Below are 27946 nucleotides of genomic sequence, written 5' to 3' on the forward strand. Positions count from 1 at the left end.
TTTTCATGATTATTGTTGCACAATAAAATGCAACAGATTTACAATGTTGAGAAGAAATCGACCCCCGCCAATATTTTTAAACCGATTCAAACGCTAATTTTGAAATATCTCGATACTTGAAAAAATTGCTAATTCTTCTACTGTTTTTCAGCGGACACGTCACGAAAATTCAAGCATTGCAGACAGCGTTTAGCAGCGACGCAGCGAAACTCCTTTCTCTTCGGGCTCGAGCAGTGCTATGTGCACTCGGACGGGCGGACTCGCGATTCGCGCGCAATTGTCTCTTCTCCCCGATGACGGAAGATGGAAAGCAAGATCCCGAGTCTCCTTGAAGAGTGGTGGAGGAGCCACGCGGTTCTCCAAGCTTATCAGTTCGCGCTAGGCAGCCGTGCAATGCGTTGGTTTCTCTTCTTGCGGTTCGATCGTGCCTTGAATTTTACGCGTTACGTGACACGCATACTCACACGCCCGCCGGTTCGCCGCCTATGAGAGTCGGTCGTTAAACTTCTGCTGATCGAGCAGCAAGCAAAACTGTCAGTTCCGGTGCAGCACGAACATCCCCCTCGAAGACCGGCGCGTGGAAGCAAGGGTGGAAGCTTCTTCAGACGAATCCGGTAACGCGTGAGCTGTTGCACGCATGCGCAAAAATAAAAAGATAATAATAACATGCGTAGACACGCGAAGTTGGACGATCGTACGAACCGAAAATTTTTTGGATCATTTTGTGCGTAACGATTTCTGTTGAGATTGTTGTTTGAAAGAAAATTCGTCGATTTCCTTTTTTCGCACGCAGGTCATTGAAAAGCCTGATAAATGCTTCCGGTGAATAAGCGAGTAATTTTATTATATTATTATAGTATATTATAGTAATATTATATTATATAGTTATATATATATATATATATATATATATATATATATATATATATATATAATATTATATATATACAATATTATATAGTGTCCCAAAAATGTGTCGCGATCCGAAAGCAGGGGATTCCTGAGGTGATTCAAAGCAACTTTTTCCTTAGCGAAAATACGATCCGCGGCTTCGTTTACGAGTTATTAACGAAAAGCAGTGGACCAATCAGAGGCGAGATCGTTTGGCGCGAGTCGGCCGAGCCAGTGAGCGGAACCGGGCTCCGCGCGCTCGTTGGCTGGGCCGCCGCGCGCCAGCCGAGCTCGCCTCTTATTGGTCAGTGTTTTTCGTTAATAACTCGTGAACGAAGCCACGGAGAACATTTTCGCAAAGGAAAAAGTTGCTTCAAATCACCTCAGGAATCTCCCATTTCCGGATTTCGAGACATTTTCGGGACACCCTGTGTATAACACGTTGATTGTATAAGGTGTTTCTTTTATTATCCTGCGCAGTCCAAATATGATGGAAAGAATAAATGGAGCATTTCGATTGTTAAATGCTGATGAAAGTTTTCGCGCTGTAGAGTCCGTCCAAAGTTAAACACTTCCTCATTTGCACTTGTATTTTTCGAGTTACGTGAACCAATATTAAATATCCATTTATTTTCTATTATATTATATATATTATAGTATAATATTGTAATTGCAATTTTAAAGGACAGAATGACATTTATACTACAAATTTTCAGAACGAGTCGGACTCGTCGAAGTACGGCAAGGGGTTAACAATCGTGAAAATCCTTGTGAAATTCGAATCGATATCGTCCAGAGCGAAATTACGCGAATGTTGCGATGGGCAGGAAACGTTGTATATGTAGTTTCAAATCATTAAACGAATACAGTCTCGATACGCAGTGTCGATGCATTATTGATTCCGAATGGATACGCGACCGACACAGGACCTATACAGGACTGTTGTGCACACGTGTGTGTGTGTGTGTGTTTGTACACAAGGTGATCAATAAGCCCACGGCGAACCTAATTAAACGCACGAAAAGAAAATATTATTAAAAATCAAAAAAAAAAGGAAAACAGAAAAAAAGATATAGAAAATATATACAAGTTTTTCAAAATATTTATTTGCAAAAATAGTGGCCGTGGTGCGGTCGCAAAATTTTCGATAAGAGACCGAAGCGCATTTACGCGCTACGCCATTGCGTAATCCGAGTGCTGCACGTTGTAATTATAATGTGATAATTATAATATAATGTATAATATTATATATTATAATATAATATATATATATAATATATATATTTATAATTATAAATAATTATAATTGAACGTTTGCAACGTTCGAGTAATACTAAGTCTTTTTTAATATTTTTTTAATAAAAGAATTTCGTTAGAAATTGTGTAATATAAACATAAAAAAATTTTTTAAACCTATTTAAACGACCATGTTGTCGACAACTCTTATCGATCACGTGTATCGCAGAATATGTAATCGCAGAATCGATTACGAAAGTAGAAAAACATAGTCGAAATTAAAATGTTCGTTAATTTGAATTCTTTGTAAGGTTTATATGTATAGGTGGACGTCAGGTTCGTCGAAATTGTTTCGAGAACCAACGTTGCAATAACCAAAATTTGTATTTCTCCGATAAAAGCCGAGACGTTTCGATGTTTTAAGAACATTTATTACAAAAAGGGTATAAAAATGTAAAAACTATACATATATACTATGCTGATACATATACTTGAGCGGTATACATATGAACAACACACAGGTCAACATTACTTGTAACAAGTAATATCTATACCGGACACAACGCTTTTCATAATTAATAAGAATTAGCCGTATAGAAAATAGGTATACTAGCTATGAATATACAACGCACATATAATATAATAAAAACAATGAGAAATTGTTTTCACGTGTGTATGTGAAATGATCACTTGTCAATTTAATAATTCAGTGACAATTGCCAACTTATTTGCCAATTAATACTAAATAAACAATATTGTATAATAATTACATAAATGTACATGAAAATAATATAATGTATTATATATATTATATTATATATAATGTATTATATATATTATATTATATATATTATACTATACATATTATATTATATATATTGTACTATATATATTATATTATATATATTATACTATATATATTATATTATATATATTACACTATATATATTATATTATATATATAATGTCATATATTATAATAACATAATGTACATAAATGTAATATAACGAAACTATCACGATAATATAAACCGTACCGTACAGCGAGCCAAGTGACCTAAATTTGTTCACGATGTTACAGATTTCAGTTTACTAACTAAAATATTATTTTCACAAATTGCAATCAGTTAGGATGAAACGAAAATGAAAAAATGATGTTTTCCTCAATTCTTTGATCTGAGTAACTTGTAAAGTAACTTGTGTACTTGTAAAAACTTATACTGAAAAATTTCATCGAGATCGCTTAATATTGCAAATAATTAATTAAGATAAACCGATGCCTGTAACATCCTTAAAATAATTCAAATTGTTCGGTCGACACATGAAAAAGTTATGATTCCGTACTAAAAATGTGTACGTGTAAACTTTTTGTCGACCCGCTGCATGAAATCATTCATGTATTAGAATTCCATCGATAACGACAGTGTCAAGAATTAATTGAAAAAACAATTAACGTCAACGTATTTCAATTACTTCAACGCATCTTATACAGCGTTTCACGCTGTAACAGATTTTATAGAATACAACGAATACTGTTCAGGGAATAATGTAACACAAAGAATACCGATATGTAACAATTTCTTTCTTTTTTTGTTTTGTTCCGTTTCGTTTTCTTTGTCCAAACGCGTCCGCGCACATTTTGTTAATTCGGAAACGTAAGAAACGCGTTCGACACGATGAAACAATTTGTAGCAAAGCGACGAGAAAGAACAATATCGCACGTAAAAGTGCGACAAAATCAGAAATCGTTGTTCCCTTTGAATTGACATCAAGCTAATATTTCAGGACAATTAGTTCCTCACATGGAGAAATACCATTCAATTGACGATTAAATCTCTCTCTCTCTCTTCGAGAGATCGATTATTTGATATAACATTAATAAATTCATAATAATGTCAGCGGCGTTTCGTTTCATTGACATTCTTATCGTTTCATGTTGTACGGGTAAACACAATTACACTCTACATCACATTTTCTTTCTTTCATTGCTTCCGCCCTTCTTGATTCGCTCTGCGCTCGCATCAGCTTCTGCCGTAAATTTCATTCGTCAAGGTCAGACTCCTTTTTCGAAGACCAGAACACAGAGTTAACCGTCCTTGCTTTTCGTTTCTACGTGGACACGCACGCGTCTCATCTATACAGGGTGTCCCGAAGATGGGAGGTTCCTGAGGCGATTCGAAGAAACTTTCTCCTTTGCGAAAATGTTCTCCGAGGCTTCGTTCACGAGTTATCAACGAAAAAACACTGACCAATAAGAGGCGAGCTCGGCTGGCGCGCGGCGGCGCAGCCAACGAGCTCGCGGCGGCCCGGTATCGCTCATTGGCTCGGCCGCCGCGTGCCGAACCATCTCGCCTCCGATTGGTCACCGTTTTTCGCTAATAACTCGCAAACGAAGCCGCGTATCGCATTTTCGCTAAGGAAAAAGTTGCTTCAAATCACCTCAGGAATCTCCTAATTTCAGATCGCAAGACATTTCTCCGGACACCCTGTACATACAAAAGGATCCACGCGATTCGGTCATTCTCGACGAAACTATAAATTTGCCTAAATTCCGCTAAATTCGAGAATTCCTAAATTTCTCTAGATAATCATTGGCGTCGTAGTTTGGAAGCGTTGAAATATCTGCTCGTTGGACTTTCAAGAAAATTTCGCTTAACGTAGCTCCATCGGCGTTCCCGTTTCACGCTGCTCGCCCGTATTCGTCGTATTTGTTTATTCCGAACAATAACCTATCATTCGTCGTTGTCGTTGACTAGATCGATCACGGTCGGCCTGTTGCTCATGGTCTCGATGCCGGCCGAGCGCGGGATGAAAATGCAGCCGACCGGCTGCTGCACCGCCGCCTCCGTGTTATTGTTTATCTCGCACACATCAATATAATAATTGATGCCGTAATGCTGCAGCAACGTCTCCGACGGTATACCGATGTTCCCGTTGCACGTCAACACGTTCTCCTTCGCGTTCTCCGATATAGCAATCTTATCGTGGCCCTTGTTCTGCGCCCTGGCGAACGACTCCCTCGAAATGCTCCTCTCGTTCGTCATCGCTCTAACGACGTTGCTCTCTGGCCCGACGGTCTTCATGCTCTTCCTAACCGCCGCCGGCTCGTCCGCGACGCCGTTCCTCGCGTCGAACTTCACGCCGCCGGCCCGCTTCCGTTTCCTCCCTTCCACGCCGCCTTTCCTCTCCATCAGGTGCCAACCTTGCTGCTCCATCCGTAGCATGTCCTTAATGGCGTCCCTCGCTAGCATCTCCTGCTCGAAACGGTTCGGCGACTCGTGATTGATCTCTCTGGCCACGTTGTCGTGGCCCCGAACGATCCTCAGAACCTCCTGCACGTCGTCGTCCGTGTTCTGTTTCTCGACGAAACACGTCTTCGAATGTTGTTGTTGTTGTTGTTGTTGTTGTTGTTGTTGTTGTTGTTCCGGAAGGGGTGCCGCCGCGACCGTCACCGGCGAGATTTGATTCGGCACGATTATCGGGAATATCACCGGCATCACCAGCTGCACCGTGTTCACGGCGTCGCCGCGTGTCCGCAGCAACTTCTCGGTGCAGCAGCTCCTTAATTTCTCGTTGCCGTCCTTCGAGCGCGACTGGAACATAACCCTCACGCTGTCCACGATCGCGGGACTCGCCGCCGATCTCGCCGCCGGTTCCGCGCGACGCGCGTCCTCGCAACCCTTCACCTCCGCCGGCGGCGCCGTCGGCCCGGACGCCAGCGACTCCGCGTGATCGGCCGATTCGGAGCGATTACGGCCGAACGATATCCTGGCGTCCGTAGCTGGACCGTCCTCCTTCACGTCCACGTCGTCCGGCGTCGGACGGACGCTCGCCTCGCACGCGCAGCCTAACCTATCTTTCCGGCGCGCCTCCTCGCCGCCGTGGAGCCGCCCGGTAACCTCGCTTTTCGCCGGATTCTTTTCTACAAAGTTACCAGCGGCTGTATATTGATTGGTCCCGTTTACCGCGCGCATAGTTGCGCTGCAACACTGGCAAGGACTATTATCGAATACAGGGTGATCAATACCAGGAACGTCGTCGCCTGTGCCGCAGGCATCGTTCACCGCGATTAACGTTACACCGTCCACGGATGATTCGGTCTGCGTCGCCATGCTGATCGTACGGCTCGATTTCAGGTGTTTCCGTTTCACCGTGGTCTCGGTGACCACCTCGCTGCCTATCCGCAGTATCAGCCGCAGCTTGCTCTGCAACTTTGTCGCCGGGTACCTCCTCGTGACGTAGCTGTACTTAGAAGACTTCGACAACGTATCCGGCATTTCAACATCGTCGTTGTTGTTACTGTCGTTGTCCTGCACGCGCGCGGTCGTGCCGACCGTTTCCCCGCGGCGACCACGATTCGCGTGTTTCCTCGCCACGTGCACGTTCACGTCCGTCTCGCACTTGAAGCACTTTCCACACAGGTCGCACGCTGCTCCCAGAACGACGACGCTGCAGTCGCGTAGCTTTAACCCATTGGCGCGACCGCGTGCCTCGTTGCTCGACCGGACGACGCCGTGCAGCGCGGGATAACGGCACGGATATCTTTTCATTTGAAGACCCAAGACACGGAGGAAGTCCTCTTTGCCGCTCACTTCCGCGGCGTCGAGCTGCCTGCCATGCGAGACATTATTTTCGCCGCGTTTCTGCGTCCTCAGCGAGTATCTGTTTATTTCCTCGACGCTGTGGCAGGCCGGCTGCGTACGTGGCGCCATCTCTTAACGGTCATTGACCTCTGCAAGCAAATACCGGACGCCGGTCGTGATACAGCCGAGTTTCGTATTTTTTTATATTTTTTTTTTGTTTTGTTTTGTTTTCGTTTCGTTCGCTTCGGGTTTTTCTCTTTGATTGCGCGTTTTTTCGATATTTTGTAAACAAGAACCGCTCGTTCTCGTTGTAGTTCCCGGTATCCTTGGACTTCGAGGGGAATAATGACTGTTACTTTTTCTAGATGAACTATTTTGATCGAAGCGAACTATTTTTCTCTCGTTGTCGAATTGATGCGTGTTTCGCTGGATAGTTTGCGTGTTAATATATGGACAGATTCAGAGACTGATGAGTCTAATTAAGTGAAGCTTATGACACAGGATGCTTGCGATGGCGTGATGGAGCATGTGCGACGCTGGAATTGTTATCAGAAACGGATTCGAGTGCCATGGAAACGATAAACTGCTGTCGGGAAATTAATGTACGATGTAGCACGCAGATTAAGCTGAATATCATTTTAAGGTTAAATTTCTGCCGTTTATTTACAAAAATAGCAGTGATTTTTCGATCTTAAACGTGGTTGCACTAACAATTAATCGGTTACTATTGCAGTCTCTTTGAAAAGTGTATTTGTGACTGTTATAATAATTAATTGGATAATTAATTAATATAGAAGTTGGAGCGAAACGACTGTTAAAAACAGCCTAACTGGTTGACGACTTTGCTCTGTTTCAACTGAAAGACTTTTCTCAGAAATATTGTTATCTCTTTTTCTTTAATGCAAAATAATAATTATATAAAAAATATAATATAATTATTATATATTATATAATATACAATTATATAATTATATAATTATATAAATATATAATATATTTATATTATGAAATATTTTTAAATCTCAAAGCATCGAATTAATTTATACATCTGTGATAATACGCAAGATGAAGAATGTCTGCTAAAATTATTTTGCTGTGAAATTTCTATAACTGATATTTTTTCTTTTTTTTCTAGAAAAGCAAGCGCGAAAAATTTGAACAATATAAAAGTTACAACACAATAAAAAGAAAAGTTTCTATTTTGTCCAGAGAATGTTGCGCACCGAACAATTAACTCTTGGCCCAAATAATTACAGACAGACGTGCAAACGTTGTTATACAACATTATACAAGATAAAAATAAAAATAAACATTGAAATATTCCTTTAAAGGATTTCAATCAAATTTCAATGTCTCTTTGCTTGTCGAACGATTTTGAGTTCAATGAGAATATTCGAATAGAACGAAATTCAGGGATTGTAAGTAATCCGTAATACATACATCATTCGTTATGATCGGTACAAGTAAGAAATGTGTCTCCTTCACGCGAAGCAAGGACGACCAACTTTGGTGTCTGCAAAATGGCGGCAAAATAAGGTGTTGACGGTGCTTCGCGAAGCCGGTGTAGGATATATATATATATATAATGATATAATTCCAGCGTTCCCGAGGCCTTATCTTCTCTCTGCAGTACTACTGATAACACCGTATTATCACATAGAGTGTCCCGTGGTACAATTTAACCGTCGGCGGCTCGTAAAGTTTCTTTCAAACTCCAACTGTGCGTAAAAGTCACCGGGCGAACGAATCGTACGACTCAATTCGATGCATTCAACTAAAATAGTAGACCCAGCCGCGCTATGGCAACACACTGAGTCAGCATCTGGTCCGATAAGACCCAAGATCCTTTGCTGCAGGGCCAATGAGCGGCGCGTCCATTTACGAACCGACTAATGGCGGCCGGGTTGCTCCCCCACTCTTCAGCCGTGTCACAAAGCGACCACTTTAGAGCCTGCCTTATCTCCATCCGTAACGCAGAAGACCGAAACGTAGAAGAGTGGTTCCCATGGACGGAATATTGTTCGTACTCTAGAATATGCGTTGAAATTAACGAGAGAAATTTGAGCAGAAATAATATATATATAATAATTTAATAATACAATGTAATAATATTATATTTATATATAATATAATATAATATTTATATAATATAATAATATTATAATATATAATAATATAATAAATAATTATAATAATATAATAATTTATTACGTTTTCTTTTTTCTTTTTGATAGAAAGCTAGAAAAATTTTCAATTTTCATTACATACTTTATATATTAATATCGTATATTTATATCGTTCTAAGGTACAATAGAATCGATTTTATTATTTCTTAATTCTTTTTCATATTACTTTTCAGCCAGATTATGGCGTACGCGATAAAAGTTGCAGAAATAATTGCAATGGTAAATATGAAATACGATGTGAGAACATGATCCACACGTGCTGCAATCATGCGTTGGCATAAACTGTTATGCTATACGTGTATACAGTGTACAGTATAGTGTTAGTATACAGCAGAGACTCTCTTATCTGAACGTTAAATTGTTGTAATGTCCTGATACCGAAAGATTTTATTATCCAAAAAATTTCATTCTAGTTCTCTGCTAGGCGATAAACAATGCAATAATATTTCATTATTGCTAGATTAGATAATAATTGGATAAACGAGTCTCTCTCTCTGTGCTGTACAGCGAAATATATATATAATAATAATAATATATATATTATATATATTATATAATAATAATCATATAGCTATACATATTAATGGGATAGAATTGTTTTTTAATCATGTTCGACATAACAGAAATTACGTTTCGTTTGCAAAATAAATCGGATAATACGAATTTTCTTTCTATCTGATGTTGAAAATAAGGTATACATTGCAACACGGTCCTGTGGCGCAACGGATAACGCGTCTGACTACGGATCAGAAGATTCCAGGTTCGAATCCTGGCAGGATCGATATCTTTTTTTTTCGCAACAAACTATTTTCCTTTTAAAGGATATGAACAAATAGTTTGTTTATATAGTACTGTTACAAATTTTATTTGCAGTTACTCGGGTTAATTAATATATTACGCGACGAATGCAAGTAGGGGAACTAATATTGATTATTATTTATCATTTAGCAGCGATATATGTAAAAATCGTTTAGCTATATTAACGAACATGAAATCGATGTAAAACTGAGCTATTTTTTATTTAACTTTTACTCAATATATAATTGTTTTGCTTTAATTATTACATTGCCTCGTGTCACAAAGATGTCCATACTTGGATCCTTTGAATAGAAATCTAGATCATGATGATGATCGTGATCAAATTTAATAGATCTGATTGCGTAATTAATTTATTAATTTAATTTAATTTATTAACTTACTTACTTTATGTATACATATATTTATATGTAGCAGCGAATTGATTGTACGGATATATTTGTTTAACACGTGCAATTTTGACAAAATTGTAAAGAAATGCAAGTTACAGAAATTTTTATTTGCGATTAAACCGTTCCAGTTGACATTCTCTCTCCTCGATATAACCTCGAAGCTGATTTAGGTTTTTGCGCATCGTTCAACTTCGACGGCGTATCGCGCTCGATTTTATTTTATTTATTTTATTTCACCGAAGCGTAAAGTTGCAAACAGTGTAGCAAACATTATAAACATATTAATTTATCCGCAAAAAGTAACGTAGCTTATTACAAGGTCAGAGCACTTTACGTAGCCGGTTTAATAAACAATTAGCTGAATGATTGGCACTGAGAAATGTATAAAGTTTAATATAAAATCAAGAGTAGAAAATATCAGTAACGAAGTAGTGCTACATATGTAAAACTTGTTGCAATTAAGGATGCAAATGTTTATGCGAATTTAATATATTACTGAACATTTATTTATTCACGGATTGTTCCTAAATATCAATGAAACAAAAACTTCTCCATTTTATTGTACATCGCATAATATATGTTATATATATATTATAATATATAATATATATATTGAAAACTTATAAACATCCGTAACGATCACTATGCTATAATTATATAAATTCATGCTGCCCGTGCAATTAATTGGATATTGTTTTCACAGGAATACTTCACACCTGCGAATGTACTTCACAATATGGATAGTTGTTCTTGCCCAATTCAGAAATATTCGTAAGTTTTCCTACATGAGAAATCTGTAAGTACTTATTAGTTAATGTAAAAATATTGTAACGAGAGCTTAACGCAAAATACAAGCACATTTGTTCGTTGACCAATAACTTCTAATCTTATTCATTTACGGTACATAGTAATTTGCAAAATTGCATATTTAAGCGAAGTTTATTAATGTAATATATTATATGATATTATTATCATATAATATATATAATATATATAATATATTAATATAATATCTTAGAACTTGTAGCTAAATTTTGCTGCGCTTAAATTCGATTTGCTTGAATAAAATCGTAGCAGAATAACATTTATATTAATAATATTAATATTATAATATTAATATAATTATAATACCATTTATGTGTTTGCATGCTTACAAAGATAATAATTGTACGGTGGCGTGCAAGATAGTGTATAAATTAATCAGTAGCCAGCGAGCTGACCATATGGCAGTCACGTGGTTAATGTTTATGTTTGCCGGGAGTTTGCAATAACAATATTTTAGGGCATTATCGTTACGGTAAGAGGGACGCAAAGGACTCAGACAGTTCCGTCGTAGGTAAGAAGATAAAATCGATGACTATGTTTCACCGAGGTCAGCTGTTATTTTTTGGAGGATTAACGGTAAAAATAGGACCTTCAAATAGTAAATATCGATGCGACGAAGCAAAATCGAATGTTTCATGGCAATAGTTTTCTTTTCTTTCCTGACACCGGAATAATTTCATTTTATATTTATTATAACAATAATTTAATTTAATAAAATATTTTTCTCTCTCTCTCTCTCTCTCTCTCAATCTGTTTTAATTTAATAAAATATTTTTTAATCTATTTTAATCTTTTTTAATCTATTTTAATCTATTTTTTAATTTATTTTACATTCGTGCGACTTTCTTTCTGATAAATATATAAATCTTATCCTGTACAGCTCAATTAACGCATAAATTTTAATAATTCTAAATTGTGACATGCGACGCTTTTTCCTCACAGTCGCAGCTACGTGTGTATTGATTGATAGAAACTTTAGTAGGCGTTTCTCTGCTTGCTATATGTATAGCAGATAAGTACTGAACTGCAGTATGCATTGCATAGCATTACTCAATTAACCCGTTAAGAGCCCAACACGAATCCTCCCTCATAATTCCCACGACATCAATCTTATCTAATCGATGAAACTGAAACTAGAAATTTGAATATTTCCCATGGTTTTCGAACTTTCTAGTTTTCTTAGTCAAAAGTGCGTTTTGGAATTTCTTATTGTAATGTATTTGAGCAAACAGAGAGAGAGAGAGAGAATGTTACTTGGTTTATTAGAATATACAAATGAGAGTTAAACTAATATTTTCATATAATAGTATTATAACTAATATATAATAAATAATTAACTAATATATATATATATATATTTTATATATATTATAATATAATATTAATATATATAATATAATATTATAATATTAATATATATATAAATTTTGTTTAGCTCTGTTTTATTCTATATAAGTATTTAACTAGATATTGGAATTCCGTTTTATTAAAATGGACTGCAAAATCTAGTTAAATATTAATATCGAATTGAAAAATGTCAATTAACGAATGTACAATAATTCCTTGTTCTGTCGTGAAATATAATCTTTCTCTTTCGTTTAGTCGCGCGTACATTTTCTAATCGAGAATCGTGGCATTCAATCAATACAAGCAATTATGTTACTTGTGTGCGACCTTGGTCGATAAATTGCCCACTGTTGACAACGACGGTAGGTCGATTATCGGGAAGCGAACGTGGTAATAAGCAACATGCTTACATTGATGTAGAATGTAGTGAAAGGTGGTGCAGGATGTCACGTATGAAATGTTCGAATTTTATCGGAAACCGAACAAACATAATTTTTGTTCAAACAAGATTTACGAATCTGAGCAGCCACCGTCGCAAACAACACATTCTGCTAATGCATTGCAAAACTTTCAATTCCGTCATAATAGAAATTACGTGTTCGAATTGTCCACATACTTCATTTATGAAATTTTTATCGCCGTTTTTTAGTATCACCGACCGTTGGTGCATAGAAAACAGCTGATACTAAAATAAATTCTACTCGAAAGTTTCTAAATAATGAAAATAATGAACAGAAAATTGTATTTTAAAAGTTAAGATTCCAGGTTTCAAAATGATATACAACACTCGATAAGCTATTCGGAAAATTTCGACGAGAGTTCGAAAACATTATTGTTTTATTTATTTTTATTTACTATATATTTTTTTATTTATTTTTATTTATTTTTATTTTGTCATACTACGCTAAAATTTCCAAAAATTTAAGTCCAAATTTGGTCCAACTTTGAACTAGTTATGTATTCCGTTGTAGAAGAATATCTTATCAGATTACGTTCAAATTTCGTTTGAAACATTGTTTAGTATCATCGACAGTTTCGAAGATATTTAACATGAACGCTCGCAGATATAACGGTACTTCTCCGTCAGAACACTACAGGGTGTCCCAAAAATGTCTCGCAATTCGAAAGTGGCGGGTTCCTCGGGTCATTCGAAGCAACTTTTCCCTGTACAAAAATTTTCTCCGAGGCGCCGTTAACGAGTTATCAACGAAAAACAGTGACCAATGAGAGGCGAGCTCGGCTGGCGCGAGGCGACCGAGCCAATGAGCGGAACCGGGCTTCGCGCGCTGGTTGGCTGGGTCGCTTTGCGTCAGCCGTACTCGATTCTTATTGGTCGCTGTTTTTTCGTTGATAACTCGTTAACGGTGCCTCGGAGAAAATTTTCGTAAAGGAAGAAGCTGCTTCAAATGATCCGAGGAACCCGCCATTTCCGGATTGCGAGACATTTTTCGGACACTCTGTATCCGCTGGCATTTAGCTCAACGGTATTTTCAAATCCGGCATTTCATACGTTAACAACCTAATAAATATCACACAGTCGAAGACAAGTGCGATTGTTCTGTCATGTTTATGTTTTGCTGTTCAATACGCACAGTCGTAAGAATGGATTCGTCGGCCCCGTTCGATCGGAATGACTCCCAACAGAAACATGCCGGGTTGTGTAACAATAGAACATTTCTTCCTAACGATGTCACCAAGCACTGTCACCTCGCTGGTATCTCGCTTGCAATATGCGCATGTAGATCATCGGAAGCCGGCCGAGCAATCTTTCCATCCTGCGTGCAATCTATTTTCCATTGTAAACCGGATGTAACCATGTTACTTTCGAAGCTTCTCGTTTCCCTCGTTCGGCACCGTCGAATATTTCAATATTTTCTTCGGGATAATTACGAAGAAACACTTCGATCGATATAGCAAATTTACAAATACTCCTCGAAATTACTGCAACAGTATAACTTGCTGTACAACAAATTTCCATTTTTTCTTCGCGTATGTTACATAAGAATTTTGTGAATCATGTTGTGCCATCACCACATTACGTTTCTCTACGTTTTCTAATGCGATGATACACGTTCTCGCAACGTTTTGAACGTTTTCAACTTTTCAATTCTTAAGCATTTAATAAAATATTAAAAATAACGAAGTTACGAGTGTTTAATGTAACTATACAAATAATATATTAATAATTAATATTAATTATTATATTATATTATTACTAATTATTATTAAAATTATTTTAAACTAAATTGATTTTAGCGTTTCTCTCACAGAACTTGCAACCGGGGAAGAAATGGCGTCGGAGTCGCCACGGGTGCCGTGCGACGGCCAGAATCGCACAGAGGAGGATCTCCAGACGTTCGACTTCATCAGCAAGCTAAGATTGGATCGCTTAGAGCCGCATTACGTCGCTTTGACACGGGTCAGAGGTAGCAGCCTCTTGCAAACAGCTTACAGATTGGGAAAAGACACCGACGTCACTCTGCCAACGAAGTACGGATCCGACTTTTCGTCACGTTTTACAATGCCTTTTGGTTGATGTTTTTTGTTTTTTCGCAAGCCGCTCGATTCCAAATCTCGATCCGTCGCTCTTCTAATTCTTTCTTTTCCGTCTCGGCCCACACCCAGGGACATACTTCCGAACGATTTGCCAGAGGAGTTCAGTGTAGTCTGCACGTTCCGAGCCAGGAAACTGCCAAAGTATACTTGGCATATTATCAGAATCATCGACATGGAAAACGAGCCCCAGTTTTTAATAGCGGCGAACACGAAAACTCTGACTCTGGACATTTCTATGAAAGATGCGGACGGGGGGCTGCAGAACGTGTCGTTTCCAGCGGAACGTGTAAGTCGAATTCTACGTTTCTAGCATTTTATGAAACTTTCTTTTTTGTCCGATGTTGTTGTATTAGGCGTAGCAAATAAGTTTCTCAGCCCTTCTGCTCGAAAATTCAGCTTCTATTTCTGGAAACGTACGAATGGCTTTAATCAATTAAAATAAACACCCGTTCTTTAACCTTGACATAACCTTGACATAACTTTGTTTGTCCAATATTATTGTATTATTCGAATGGCTTTAATCAATTAAAATAAACACCCGTTACTTTGGTCGACCTTCCTCCAGCTATCAGGCGATCAACGAATAGCATTGTTAAAAAAAGAACAAACAAACCGGATGCTTTCGAATCGGTAAAGTCGTCGATGCGTTCTTTTTTAATGCTTTCAACATCGATGAAACGCGTGTCCGCTAGGAAATGTTGCAGTGACCGAAACAGATGAAAATCTGTTGGCAAAAGGATCGGTGAATAAGCCGCGTGCTGCTGCAGAGTCATCTGAATTGTGACGCCCGTGGTCCAAACTCCTGTGAACGAGGTTATGTCCAATTCAGCAAGTTTACTCGATTGATTACTCTATATTTAAAAAAAAGAAAGAAAAGCACCATAGAAATCTTCTCAACGACTTCCTCAGTGTTTTCTTGCCGTTGAAAGCAAAAAGTATGCGATGACGACTGTGCTGCTTGGTATATGTCATACATTCTGTCGCTGTTGCCGCAGATGACACGCGTGAAGTGATGCACTTACGCGGCGTTACAGAATAGCTAAAGGACAACGCAATTCAACTATTATACAGTCTTCTCGGTATTCCTAGTCAAAGTAACATTTATCATAACATATAATACATTTTAAGAAATGTCGCAAATTAAATTTCCTTCAGAAGCCGTGTAAAAGAAATTGAAACGCGTTCAAATTATGGTCTCCGTTTCTCTATTAATTTTTCACCAAGGCACAAATTATTGCATATTTTTTTTGGTGAGAAATGAAATTTCATTTCATTCTTCGATAATTTGTATGCATAGAAAGCAACCAACGAAAGCATAATTTTCGTATTAAAGGCAACTCGTTAAAAAATGGAAATTAAATAAATTAAACGAAGGAAATGTCTCTCGGGAAAGATTTCCAATGTTATACCCGCGCGCAAGTTTAATTAATTCCCGATTCGTTCGTCGGCTCGCGAGTCATTTTCAAAGCGGACGAGCTGCGCGTATCGGCAAAACACGGTTAAATGTCTGGAAGCAGGACGCATCTCTCTCCTAATCTCGAGAGCACTGTCAACGGAGACCCAGTTTAGAGCGAAGCGGCACTTAAAAGTGTCATCGACGATGCCGTGATGATTAAAACGGCTCGAGAGAAATCACGGTCTCCGGCGTTTCCGTAGTCCTGTTCGACATGTCGAGTCGACCCTTTGTCAAACATTAATCGTGAACCGCGTGGGCGTATATAAACTGCGTCGCGGCCAGGATACCGGGAAATCGTGTCACAGGCTGTTGCGCAAATGCCGTGTGAAATAGTTTACGGAGGCCGAGGACGATCTTTTATTACAACGATCCCGACAAAATACAGGGTGTCCCAAAAGTGTCTCGCAATCTGGAAATGGCGGGTTCCTCGGATCATTTGAAGCAACTTCTTCCTTTACAAAAATTTTCTCCGAGGCGCCGTTAACGAGTTATCAACGAAAGAACAGCGACCAATAAGAATCGAGTACGACTGACGCGAGGCGGCCCAGCCAACCAGCGCGCGAAGCCCAATTCCGCTCATTGGCTCGGTCGTCTGGCGCTAGCCGAGCTCGCCTCTCATTGGTCACTGTTTTTCGTTGATAACTCGTTAACGGTGCCTCGGAGAAAATTTTTGCAAAGGAAAAAGTTGCTTCAAATGACCTGAGGAACGAGATTTCTGATTGCGAGACATTTTTGGGACACCCTGTAGAGACATAGGCGTACCATTAAGTGGGTTTACGTTGCGCGAGAAAGCTCTAGAATTTAATTTATTATTCAATAAATGCGTAGATGAATTGTTAATTTTGTACTCTTTATACAAAGAATTTAAATCTTTTTTTGTTCAAATCTATGAAATCTCTCTTCGTTAACGATACAAGTACCTTTACGAAGAAATAAAGTCTCTTTCAATTAAAAGTTCAAGCTTCCGTTTGAATAAATGAAATTCTATGCAAGAAAAATCGTTCATTCTATTATCCGAAAATTCCGAACAATTTTATCTGCGTATTATTTCGGACACGGCAGGATCCAACGTGCTTACAGGATCACGGCGACAATTTTTGAGGTTAACTTTTAGCATTCAACGTATCAAGAACATACGATAAGAAAAGGTCGAAAGAAATTTGTTAACTTTTTGTATGATCCGAACAGATATTCGACAAAAACTGGCACAAAGTCAGCATCGGTGTATTCAAGGACCGACTGGTGGTTCACATCGACTGCGAGAACGTTGGCGCGCTACCGTTGAAGCCACGAGGACCGATTAAACTCGATGGGAAAATCTCCGTATCGAAGATGTCCCACAGCACAGTCACCGTGCCGGTAAGTTCGATCGTGTACCTCAGAAATTGCGCCCGTTACATTATGCGCCAGGGCAAGCGATAATAATCTAGTAGTGTTGTTAACAAGGAACGCGGGGTGCTCATTAGTCACAATGTTCAATCGACGACGCAATTACCCGATGCTTTAGAGCATATGTACAGGGTGTCCCAAAAATGTCTCGCAATCCGAAAGCGGCGGGTTCCTCGGGTCATTCGAAGCAACTTGTTCTTTTACAAAAATTTTCTCCGAGGCACCGTTAACGAGTTATTAACGAAAAACAGTGACCAATGAGAGGTGAGCTCGGCTGGCGCGTGGCGACCGGGCCAATGAGCGGAACCGGTCTTCGTGCGCCGGTTGGCTGGGCCGCCTCGCGTCAGCCGTACTCGATTCTTATTGGTCGCTGTTTTTCGTTGATAACTCGTTAACGGTGCCTCGGAGAACATTTTTGTAAAGGAAGAAGCTGCTTCAAATGATCTGAGGAATATTTGTTCCTCTTATAAAAATACTTTTGTAAGTTTTATTCAAATCAGCGCTTTTCTTTGTTCTCATTGAAAATTACAGTGCGCAGATTTTTCAGGAAACATTACACGGTCTGTGTTTTACAATTGAAAACTTGTAATTGAAAGCTTGTAATTTAAAACTGATAATTAAAAACTTACAATTTAGAACTCGCAGTTTAAAACTTGCAATTTAAAGCTTGAAACTTTAAAATATAAATAGAGCTTATTGAAAAGTCCCGGAATTATTCTTCCGCTTAAAACTGCATTTCTGTTACGTAACTCTCTGTCGCAGTTACACAGAAAAACGTGAAAAAGAATTTTCTCGGTAAAAGATGATGATTCTAATTTCTCGAAAGTCGGTGAAAATGGTCGTTCATGTGATCATGCCGCAAATAATAAATAGGCGCGCGCGCGCGCAATTGTCGTGGACGGCTGTGACACTTTGAAGGGGGATGCTCGAGGTTCACCGCGATACAAACGTATCCGTAGAATGCCGCAATTAAGATGCACTTAATTAATAAACACTCTGTGTAATGAACAAGGCTGGCAATAAGACGTAACTGGGACAAGCTAGATTTAGCGCGGCACTCGAATACTAGAATCGTAACGATCGTAACCTAGCGATGGTATTATTAGACCGTTTCCTCCAGTCGCATATATAATATGCATAATTAAAATAAATAATAAATAATATGCATAATTAAAATAAATAATAAATAATATGCATAATTATTATTAAAATTAAATTAAATTATTATTAAATTATTATATTATATTATTAAAATAAATATGCATAATTTCATGAAAATTATCCTATCACATTCCGTTCGTGTAAGAATTAATGAAACTATTTCCAACGTGCTGCATTTCGAATATTGGCAGTTTGCGGTTTCGCTCGATTTTGGGTCTGAACAATGTGTTTAAAAAACACATTTGAACAATGCAAAAATCTCCAGATTTCATACGGTTGAATGTCATCGTTCGTCGAGCTGAAAACAAAAATGCATTTTCAAACAATGGCAATATTAGAAGAACTTAAGAACGTTGATACATAACCTTCAACATCACGAGCAGGTTTTGTTTCTTGCAATGAAGCTTCGTTGTTCTTGAAATGAATTTCTGATTTGCCTGAAAATCACAGAAACTGTTTTTAAAGCAACTTACAAAGTATTTTGAAGAGAATCTATTGATATTTTTCAGACATAATGTACACAGTAGTCGAAAATTATTAGAATATTTACATCTTTCTCGTAGAAGAAGAAATAAATACTTCACTGGAAAGCCTTAAATGAAACTGTCTCGACAATTCATAGTAACGTATACAATTAAATATATATAATATATTAATAATTATATATTATAATATATATATATATAATTATATATATTATATTATACAATTAAAACACAATCGCGCGAGATATTAGAAAAGTACTATTGTACGTATTTAGCCTACAATAGGGAGCAGATATAATTGAAGAACGATCGAACAGGTTATAAGAGAGTGAATCGATGACGCAGTCGATGGAGGGAAGCGCGTGCTCGATCCGGCAGATGTCACGGAAGTCGCTCACGGGACCTCCGTGCTTCTCGAACAAATCGAATCTCCTGTAAATAATTACAAACAGACGATACAAAATGTTTTAGACGAAGAAAGAAATTATATTTGAATGATTTTATTCCGTGTATTGGACGAAAATTATAGATAAACACGTTGCATCAGATTGAAAGGAAAAAATAAAGTTTTTAGCATGAAATGTACCACTTTGAACGCTGATTATAACGTTCCCCGAAAATGGTCACGCAGATCGATATCCAGTGGATGGTCTTAAATTGCGACCCGGCGAGATCGGCGCGAGAAACCTGCGAGGAGCTGCCGGTACGTCTGTCTATACGTATAGTTTACACAACTTGGCAATCCATTAAGACCCGCCGGTTGTAATTAACGTAATTGCAGAAGAGCCTTAGCAGTCCTTTATTACCTCAGAGGCGGCCGACCTGCGAAATTATCTGTCCACAGGGGCCGGCAGGAATTAATGGCACAAATGTGAGTCACGTGTTCGTTTATCGGCGAACGTTTTCGTCGACTTAGGCACTGGATTTTGTACGAACTTCGGAATTAATATACTGTATGAGCACTGCCATGAATGAGACACTTTTATTTGAGGACGAGATAGCAAAACGAACTCTGAACGACCTACCTAATTTTAGTTTGAAGCATCAATTCTATATTATTATTTATATATTATTATTATTATTATTTATCTATATTATTATTTAATTATCTAATTTTACTATAAGAATGATGCAATAGGCCTTTAATAATCTTTAAGCAATATAATTTCTATCAATATGGTTATTATATCAATATCAGACAAATTTGGACATTTTCTGTGAAATAATATAGGTTCACTGATCCAGTTAAAATAATGTACATATGTAATATATATATAATATGTATATTATTTTAATAATATACATATAATATAATTAATAATATAATATTATTTTATCTGTATTAGTGAACCTACATTATTAAACTATATGTAACATATACATAATATAGTTAAAAAAAGCAAGTATAATTTTACTACAAAAAGATCTACAATTTTAAGCACAATGGACATTTAACGAGAATTAATAGATATTTAACGCAATATTATGTGTCCCATTCATGACAGTTCTTCCCTATTTCTTTCAAGTTTCATAATATTTCAACACAGGCGTTTATCGCCGCTATCCTGCCTTGCGTAAAATCCTTTGTTCTAGGGCCCAGCCGGTTTGCCTGGACTACCTGGACCGCCCGGGCCAACCGGATCAACCGGACCCATGGGTGCACCCGGTCCAATCGGCCGACCAGGACAAGTCGGACCCCCGGGGGAGAAAGGCAAAATCGTGAGTATTCGCAGGGGATTCTGGAACACATTGCAGCGTATTATTACTATTATTATTATTATTGTATTTACGTCTTTCTACATTGCCTATAAAATTGCAGGGCCCGCCAGGATTAACCGGAGCCCGGGGTTTCCCCGGATTGCTCGGTCCCAAAGGACCCATCGGGCTAATCGGACCCCTCGGCTTGAAAGGAGAACCCGGCGAACGAGTCTGTTCATTAATTTAATATATATTTTATTATTATTATTATTATTATATATTATATATATATGCAAGTTTGAGAACTACCAATACTATTACGTTCATGATGGTTTTATCGCCGACAGGGCGACATGGGATTTCCCGGACTGAAAGGTGACCAGGGTTTGCCGGGACCACAGGGCCATCCCGGTGCACCGGGCCCACCCGGAAACGTCAGCGATTACGGCGATGTATTGTCACGGTTCGTGGCCACGCCGGTTTATGGGAGCCAGCCGGGTGAAAAGGGCTCCAAGGGCGAACAGGGCGAGTCTGGCGACAGAGGTCAGCAAGGTCAGAAAGGTACTTAGTCGGCGAATCGAAAGTGCAGCCGGTTACTACGGAGTGGCCAGATACTGTGCCTCTGGCTCGGACATTTTTGCGAAGGCAAAGGCTGCTGCAAACGACCTCGGAAACCTTTCATTTCCCGGAAGTAACATAATTTTGGGATACATTGTATCATACAGCGAACATGATAAAATTAGGCATGCTATTGCATCGTTATATGTTACACGAGACAATATCATGTAACCTTGACAGCACCATAATCGTTTGGCGCTCTTGTCACGTCCGCCGAGAGGGGTGGTTCGAGGGTGGATCGTTATTTTTTCGGGCACGCCGTCGATCAGAGGTTCTTACATTGATATCATGGCGATGTTAAATGTCACCATTAAATACGATTAGGTTGATTTATCCGATAAGTAATCCTTGAAGTGCTGCGTAAACGAATTCAATCTCGTTAGAATCGCGTGGAATAAGCGCGGGCCCGCTACGCGCGCACACCGATTCGCCGCTAAATGCATTAAATGCATACCTCTAACGGTGGACATGCTGGTAAGAGGCGCTTAATCTTTGCCCGCTTCCGCAAAACTGTGTAAATCCGTTGATTCTGTGATTGATACCATTACTGGAAGAATCCTTTATTTAACGGCGGAAGGACCGCCGCGCCGTTTTCTCTCGCGTACCGTCGTGTGGCCCGCTGATACATCTGTGTGCATACCGTGGAAATTGAGCACTTTATTCCGGATCAAATTGTCTTCGTTCATTGCCGGTTCCCCCGCGGATAATAAATCATTCCTCTTATCCTTCGAGCCCGCTAACGCGCTAATTCCAATGTTTGATGGGGTCGGCGACACTCGAAAGGAAATAATTCCCTTTAATTAAACTGTGTCAACATTCGCGTATTTAAAGGTCGTGCCCAATCGTTTTAATGGCTCTGACTGTACCCCCCCCCCCCCCCGAGTATTTCCACTTGCTCTGTTGCCCCTTCGTACGGATTTTTTTCGTTGAATATTCAATTTATAAGAACACTTCGGATTTATATTGCTTAATAGGTACAATATTTTTATTCTAAACTCTTGAGCTATTAAAAATTTATAATAAATAGTAATACTAAATAATATTAATACTATATTAATACTATATTAATACTTAATAATATTAATACTATATTAATACTGAATAATATTAATGCTATATTAATACTATATTAATACTAAATAATATTAATACTACATTAATTAAATGTATTCAATATTTCACGATTTTTCCTTTGGCTTAGAAAATTGTTATACCATAACGCATTGATTGACATAATTAATAACAATTCTTTTGAGCGTAGTACACTATTGGCAAATCAACAATATTTAAGTAAAATGTTGTCGCTCTTGATTACAATGTATTTTTATATGTAAATAGAATTGCAATTCGAGGTTGCACCTATTAACAACGTATTTAAATGTTCAATTTGCGAACAATGTTTCCGAATATTAGAATATATTAAATATAGCACGCTACAGTACTAAAAGGAGATTAACAAAGTAAAGAAATCTGCTAGAATTTAAATTGTTTATAAAACACAACGATACATTTCTTTTTTTTTATATTACCGATTTCTCTTTTATCTTCGCCTTGAAATCATTAATAAATCGTTCGCTTCTATACACAATGTATCGTTTATTATTATAAAAAAAAAAATACGTATCGTTTTCGCATGCTGTTTCAGAAAATCATAATTTCAGTACTCACTATACCGATGACACGAAGGCGACGGGCAGAGAGGACGGATCGCGATTGACCTAAATACACATCCATTCGAACTGATTATAAATCAATTTGTTGCAATCTGTTGCGATGCCCGTAAACTCGTACCCTTTTATTAATCACTGAATGTATGCCGTTCGCGTGACAGAACAGCGAATGCGCGAATCTCTTAACACGCGTGCAATTGCCGTGATACGAAATATTCTGTCATTTTGCGTGCCGATTTGAAATAATCAATAAACGTCAAATACATGAAGCAATTTGTAAAAATACTTTCACTGGTAGTAGTACAGTACGAGTGTAGTAATAGTAACTACAGCTGCGTTAACTGGTGTTTAAAAAAATATAATTATGCAATAATTATATAATATTATGTAGTAATATATAATATAATAATAATTATAATATATGATAATATAACATTATATTATATAGTACAATATTATATAATAATAAAAAAGTAAGGATGACCCTAAAATCTCGAAAAATTCTCCAGCCGCGAAGAAATGATTACGTTCACGTTACACGTCCCTCCGAACCGACAAACTTTTGTTAATAAAGTGTATCGGTACCTCCAAAAATAACAAAGATACTAAGATATCTTCGACACACCCTGTATATTAAAACACCCTGTACATTGGAGGATTTCAATTGCCAACAACTTCGAAAGCCAGACGAATAAGATAGTTCCGAGTACGCTTTGAAATTATGATTACGTGTGATCAAGGTGAACAAGGAGAACGAGGTCCTCCAGGTCGGGATGGAATTTCAGGAGTCGACGGGACGCCAGGCACGCCTGGATATGCTGGTCCGAAGGGAGCGGCAGGATTACTAGGACTACCGGGGCCGCAAGGATTTCAAGGACCTCCGGGCGAAATTGGCCTAACGGGTCCTCCGGGAGCACAAGGTCACAAGGGCGAGCCTGGTGAACCTGGACGAAACGGTAGCTAAATAAAAATACTCAAAATCATTCCACTATTAAACCCCCCATCTAAACATAATCATTTTACCTAGGTCTACCAGGCCCGACCATTGGCTCTGCAACGCCGGGCCTACCAGGCCCTGAAGGTCCTCCGGGCCCACCCGGAGAAGACGGTCTTCCTGGTCCGAAGGGCGATCCGGGCCCCGTTGGTCCAGAAGGCTCGCCAGGATTGAACGGACAAACTGGCTCCGCGGGTTTCCCAGGAGCGCAGGTAAACTCGCGCGGATATTACAAGAAGATCACCAACTGTTAGATCCTAGAAGATACGGCATTACTTTATTATGGCACCCAGGGACCACCGGGTCGACCGGGGGAACCGGGTCCTCCGGGACAACGTGGCGCCGACGGCTTGATTGGAATGCCGGGAGCATCAGGATCCGAGGGGAAGCCTGGCCTCAAAGGCGACAGAGGCCCACCGGGGGAGCGAGGTCCTACGGGACTACAAGGCCTCCCTGGAAACCTTGTGAGTCTATTTCCGTCGACTGTCGAATTCGATGCACGCACATGTGAAATAAACGAGAAGTCCGATCCAGGGGCCTGCTGGTTTGCCGGGAGCCACGGGTTTCCCAGGGTTGGAAGGACGACCCGGTCCGTCGGGCCCGCCTGGTCCTCCAGGACCGCCAGGATCTTCCGACGCGAAAGCGGATATGTTCACCACGAACGACGTTCTGGAGACGATCGGTAGCCCGGGCATCAGTGGGCCCAGAGGTGTGCCAGGTTCTCCAGGATTGGTGAGCGTCGTCGAGTTTTATCATTTCTCGTGTGACTACACGGTTCACGCCACTGTGGCCTCGTTTTGTCAGCCAGGTGAAAGAGGACCGTCCGGGGAGCGGGGCCCGGAAGGCCAGATAGGACCGGTCGGCATGCCTGGAAAGGACGGGGCGCCGGGACTTCAGGGACCGCCGGGGGTCAGAGGTCAAACAGGGATGCCGGGCGTTCAAGGACCGCCGGGCCGCAGTGTCAGCGAGTCGGAGATTCGGGACATATGCGCGACCGTGTTGCGAGGTGGATATTTACTTCAGCGCGTCGTCGCGCGTTATCAGCAATTTAACCACGTTCCCTAAGTATTGTACAAACCTGGTATGATGGGACTGCTTAGAGATAAATTTCAGTCTCGGTGACCGCTATAGAACAGCTCACTCGATAAGAGAAATAATCCGTGGTTTTATTGGCACGTACGAATACAGAGCAGATGACCGAGATCGCGGCGCTGATGCAAGGTCCGCCCGGCCCAGCAGTCCGAGGCCGTCCGGGTCGTCCTGGCTCACCTGGTCCACAAGGTCGCCCAGGTACACCAGCAACGAAATCGCGCCGCTATCAGCCTCACTTTAGCCGCAGTTAATCCGATATTTGTACACGATAAAGATGGCGGTGCTTCACACGGGTGGCTCTCGTTGGTATCTATTTGCTATCGCCGGCGGGGAAATCCGTAGCTACACACGCCACAGAGCTACAACACCGTAAAAAGCATCCTTAACGTTTGTCCAATAATCGTAGCGAGCATCTCGATGGTCATCGTCGTCATCGTTCCCGCCATCAGTCGCTTGAAATACCATCTTCATCCTTAGTTAGAGCTGGCATTCATCAGCGGCGTGATCCCCATTACCCGCAGATAAGCGCGCGTCCATTCGATTAACAATCGATCGAGGTTTAACATGTCACGTTGCCGTGCGCCGATAAAGACGATGGAATCCTGCATGTGTCACAGAGAGGCTGAAAGAACTAACAGAGGGTCTTCGAGGGCCGTCCGGGTGGCCGGGATTGGTCCGACAGGGCCGTCCTGGCCGAGCCGGTACCCGAGGCATCCCAGGTACCTCTATATTCATTCGTGCAATGTATACCGAGATAACGTCATCCTGCGTGCATGTTACACTGTGATTTCGTCGAAAAATTCTCCTCGCAGACTCGACGACGCATCCGTGGTCGCTCCATTTGCCGCGTTCGACCACAGGCTTTGCACTTCCGTTTGATCTCTTTGTAAATTGTATTCGCATTTTTGCTATTCGTACGAACACTTTTTTGCGAGTCTTATTTCTTCGCCTTGTTGCAAATAATATTAACGCTTGTTTTTTGCAAATTTTATGTACTTATCGACAAAAAAATGAAATTCACTTATTTGTGGTTATTGATAATAGTATTCGTAGTAAATTTCTGAATTGAATGGCTTCTTATATCGTAATAATTATTCATGGTTGATAGAAATTAATTATCTGCCATGATATACGTGTGCCATTTTATAAATGGATACATTAATTCGTATTGAATTTAAAAATTGAATGAAACAGCCAATTTCAATCTGTGAAAGGATTAATTTCATCTGCAAAAAGGTGAATATGATCTATGAAATAATCAATTTGTAGTGCAAAACCTGTATCGCTAATATACAGTAATATATATATTTTTTATTATAATATTAATTATTGATATTATATATATATAGAATTATATATATAGTATTATTAATATTATATTATATATATTATATATATTTAAGTCACATTAGTAGATTCTTTTATTGCTAGATTGTTCATAGAATCGTGTTTACATCTTCCTGTGAATATCATGAAGATACGCTTTTCTAGTATAAATTTGAATATCAGAATAAATAGGTAGAATAAATAACAAAAGAGAGACGATGCTTTTTATACCAACTTTACATGATCGTGTTGCTTCTCTTTTGTAACAACATAGGTGATCCAGGTCCTCCAGGTCTGCCAGGAGAACGCGGCTTCGTAGGTCTACCCGGACCACAAGGTCCTATGGGTCCTCAAGGTCAAGTTGGCGAACGAGGAGAGAAAGGCGACAGAGGACCGGAAGGCTTCGGCGTCGAAGGTCCCGTTGGCCCTAGAGGATTGCCTGGTATTATTCAAACTTTTCTTTTTCAGTCGTAGTTTCAGACTCAGTTTAGTTTTCAAACAACCGTACTCGATTCTTATTGGTCACTGTTTTTCGTTGATAACTCGTTAACGGTGCCTCGGAGAACATTTTCGTAAAGGAAGAAGTTGCTTCAAATGATCCGAGGAACCCGCCATTTCCGGATTACGAGACATTTTTGGGACGCTTTGTATAATTTACTTCTGACGATGTTTTGTTAACAGGACCACCCGGTAACGATGGTATAGGATTGCCCGGCAGGCAAGGGGAACGGGGGGAAACGGGCAGACCAGGTAAGGAGAGAAAAAAACTTGCAAACATTTCCAAAATACTGTACCGGTGTCTTCAGTCACGTTTATTGACAGGTCCCGCAGGAAGGATGGGCCCACCTGGCCCGAAAGGTTTGCCAGGATTTTGCGAATCGTGCAATCACGATAGCTCCGGCTACTTACAGTACATCCGGAGCAACGAGAAAGGACCTTAAAATACGCAGCTGTATTTTTATAAGCTTATAAAGTACAATTAACATTTTAACGTGTCCACGAACGATAAAACTTTTTCCGCTCACATGTTTAAAAGTCTTTAAAAGACACTGCCACTTCAAGACAATACTCTATTAACATCGTGTATTTAAGTACGACAATCATGTTATTCCTTAAGAATAATTAATGCGAGTTATTACTTAATATGCTGGTCATTATATTACAATTGTATGTACAAATGTTCTCGTGCAGATAGTGCCGAATAAATATTTTTTAAGAAACAAGA

The 27946-nt window shown here is 39.4% G+C and overlaps 2 protein-coding genes, 2 long non-coding RNA genes and 1 other non-coding gene across 11 annotated transcripts; 3 read left to right on the forward strand and 2 right to left on the reverse strand.

Annotated features, from left to right (window-relative positions):
* The first annotated feature begins 357 nt into the window (after window positions 1–357).
* LOC117221218 (uncharacterized) lies at window positions 358–27944 on the forward strand. Of its 7 annotated transcripts, none has more exons than XM_076526863.1 (19): window positions 358–614; window positions 10808–10875; window positions 14533–14766; window positions 14902–15118; window positions 17477–17647; window positions 19955–20026; window positions 20105–20194; window positions 20917–21042; window positions 21143–21250; window positions 21369–21582; window positions 24050–24265; window positions 24337–24515; window positions 24597–24767; window positions 24838–25035; window positions 25108–25309; window positions 25492–25593; window positions 26996–27163; window positions 27403–27471; window positions 27544–27944. In XM_076526863.1, exons 2-19 carry the CDS (start codon window positions 10841–10843, stop codon window positions 27660–27662), a joined length of 2691 nt encoding a protein of 896 aa, XP_076382978.1. In that variant the 5' UTR covers window positions 358–614; window positions 10808–10840; the 3' UTR covers window positions 27663–27944. The 7 variants fall into 7 exon arrangements, with proteins under 7 accessions (XP_076382978.1, XP_033327877.2, XP_076382977.1 ...); XM_033471986.2 differs by having other exon boundaries at window positions 14547–14766; XM_076526862.1 differs by lacking the exon at window positions 25492–25593 and adding an exon at window positions 26013–26114 and having other exon boundaries at window positions 14547–14766.
* LOC117221221 (uncharacterized) lies at window positions 2537–8317 on the reverse strand. Its single transcript, XM_033472001.2, has 2 exons — window positions 8151–8317; window positions 2537–6859 (listed from the first exon to the last, which is right to left on the reverse strand). The coding sequence occupies exon 2, from the start codon at window positions 6837–6839 to the stop codon at window positions 4860–4862; it is 1980 nt and encodes a 659-aa protein (XP_033327892.2). The 5' UTR covers window positions 6840–6859; window positions 8151–8317; the 3' UTR covers window positions 2537–4859.
* Window positions 6744–8451, forward strand: LOC143260642 (uncharacterized). Its single transcript, XR_013034916.1, has 3 exons — window positions 6744–7353; window positions 7846–8128; window positions 8311–8451. It is a non-coding gene; the product is annotated as an uncharacterized LOC143260642 (long non-coding RNA).
* Window positions 9605–9677, forward strand: TRNAR-ACG (transfer RNA arginine (anticodon ACG)). The gene has a single exon. It is a non-coding gene; the product is annotated as a tRNA-Arg (tRNA).
* LOC117221224 (uncharacterized) lies at window positions 18877–19811 on the reverse strand. The gene is made up of 3 exons (XR_004490454.2): window positions 19389–19811; window positions 19204–19275; window positions 18877–19136 (listed from the first exon to the last, which is right to left on the reverse strand). It is a non-coding gene; the product is annotated as an uncharacterized LOC117221224 (long non-coding RNA).
* Window positions 27945–27946: the final 2 nt, after the last annotated feature.

This window comes from Megalopta genalis, chromosome 16 (genome assembly GCF_051020955.1).
Source record: "Megalopta genalis isolate 19385.01 chromosome 16, iyMegGena1_principal, whole genome shotgun sequence".
Lineage (NCBI taxonomy): Eukaryota > Metazoa > Arthropoda > Insecta > Hymenoptera > Halictidae > Megalopta > Megalopta genalis.

Bases quoted from the DNA above. Each gene is read 5' to 3' on its own strand.
- LOC117221221 (XM_033472001.2), bottom strand. From the start codon at position 6,839: ATGGCGCCACGTACGCAGCCGGCCTGCCACAGCGTCGAGGAAATAAAC.
- LOC117221218 (XM_076526863.1), top strand. From the start codon at position 10,841: ATGGATAGTTGTTCTTGCCCAATTCAGAAATATTC. The intron at 17,648-19,954 runs GTAAGTTCGATC...ATGGTCACGCAG, and splicing joins ACAGCACAGTCACCGTGCCG to ATCGATATCCAGTGGATGGT. The intron at 21,043-21,142 runs GTGAGTATTCGC...ATAAAATTGCAG, and splicing joins CGGGGGAGAAAGGCAAAATC to GGCCCGCCAGGATTAACCGG.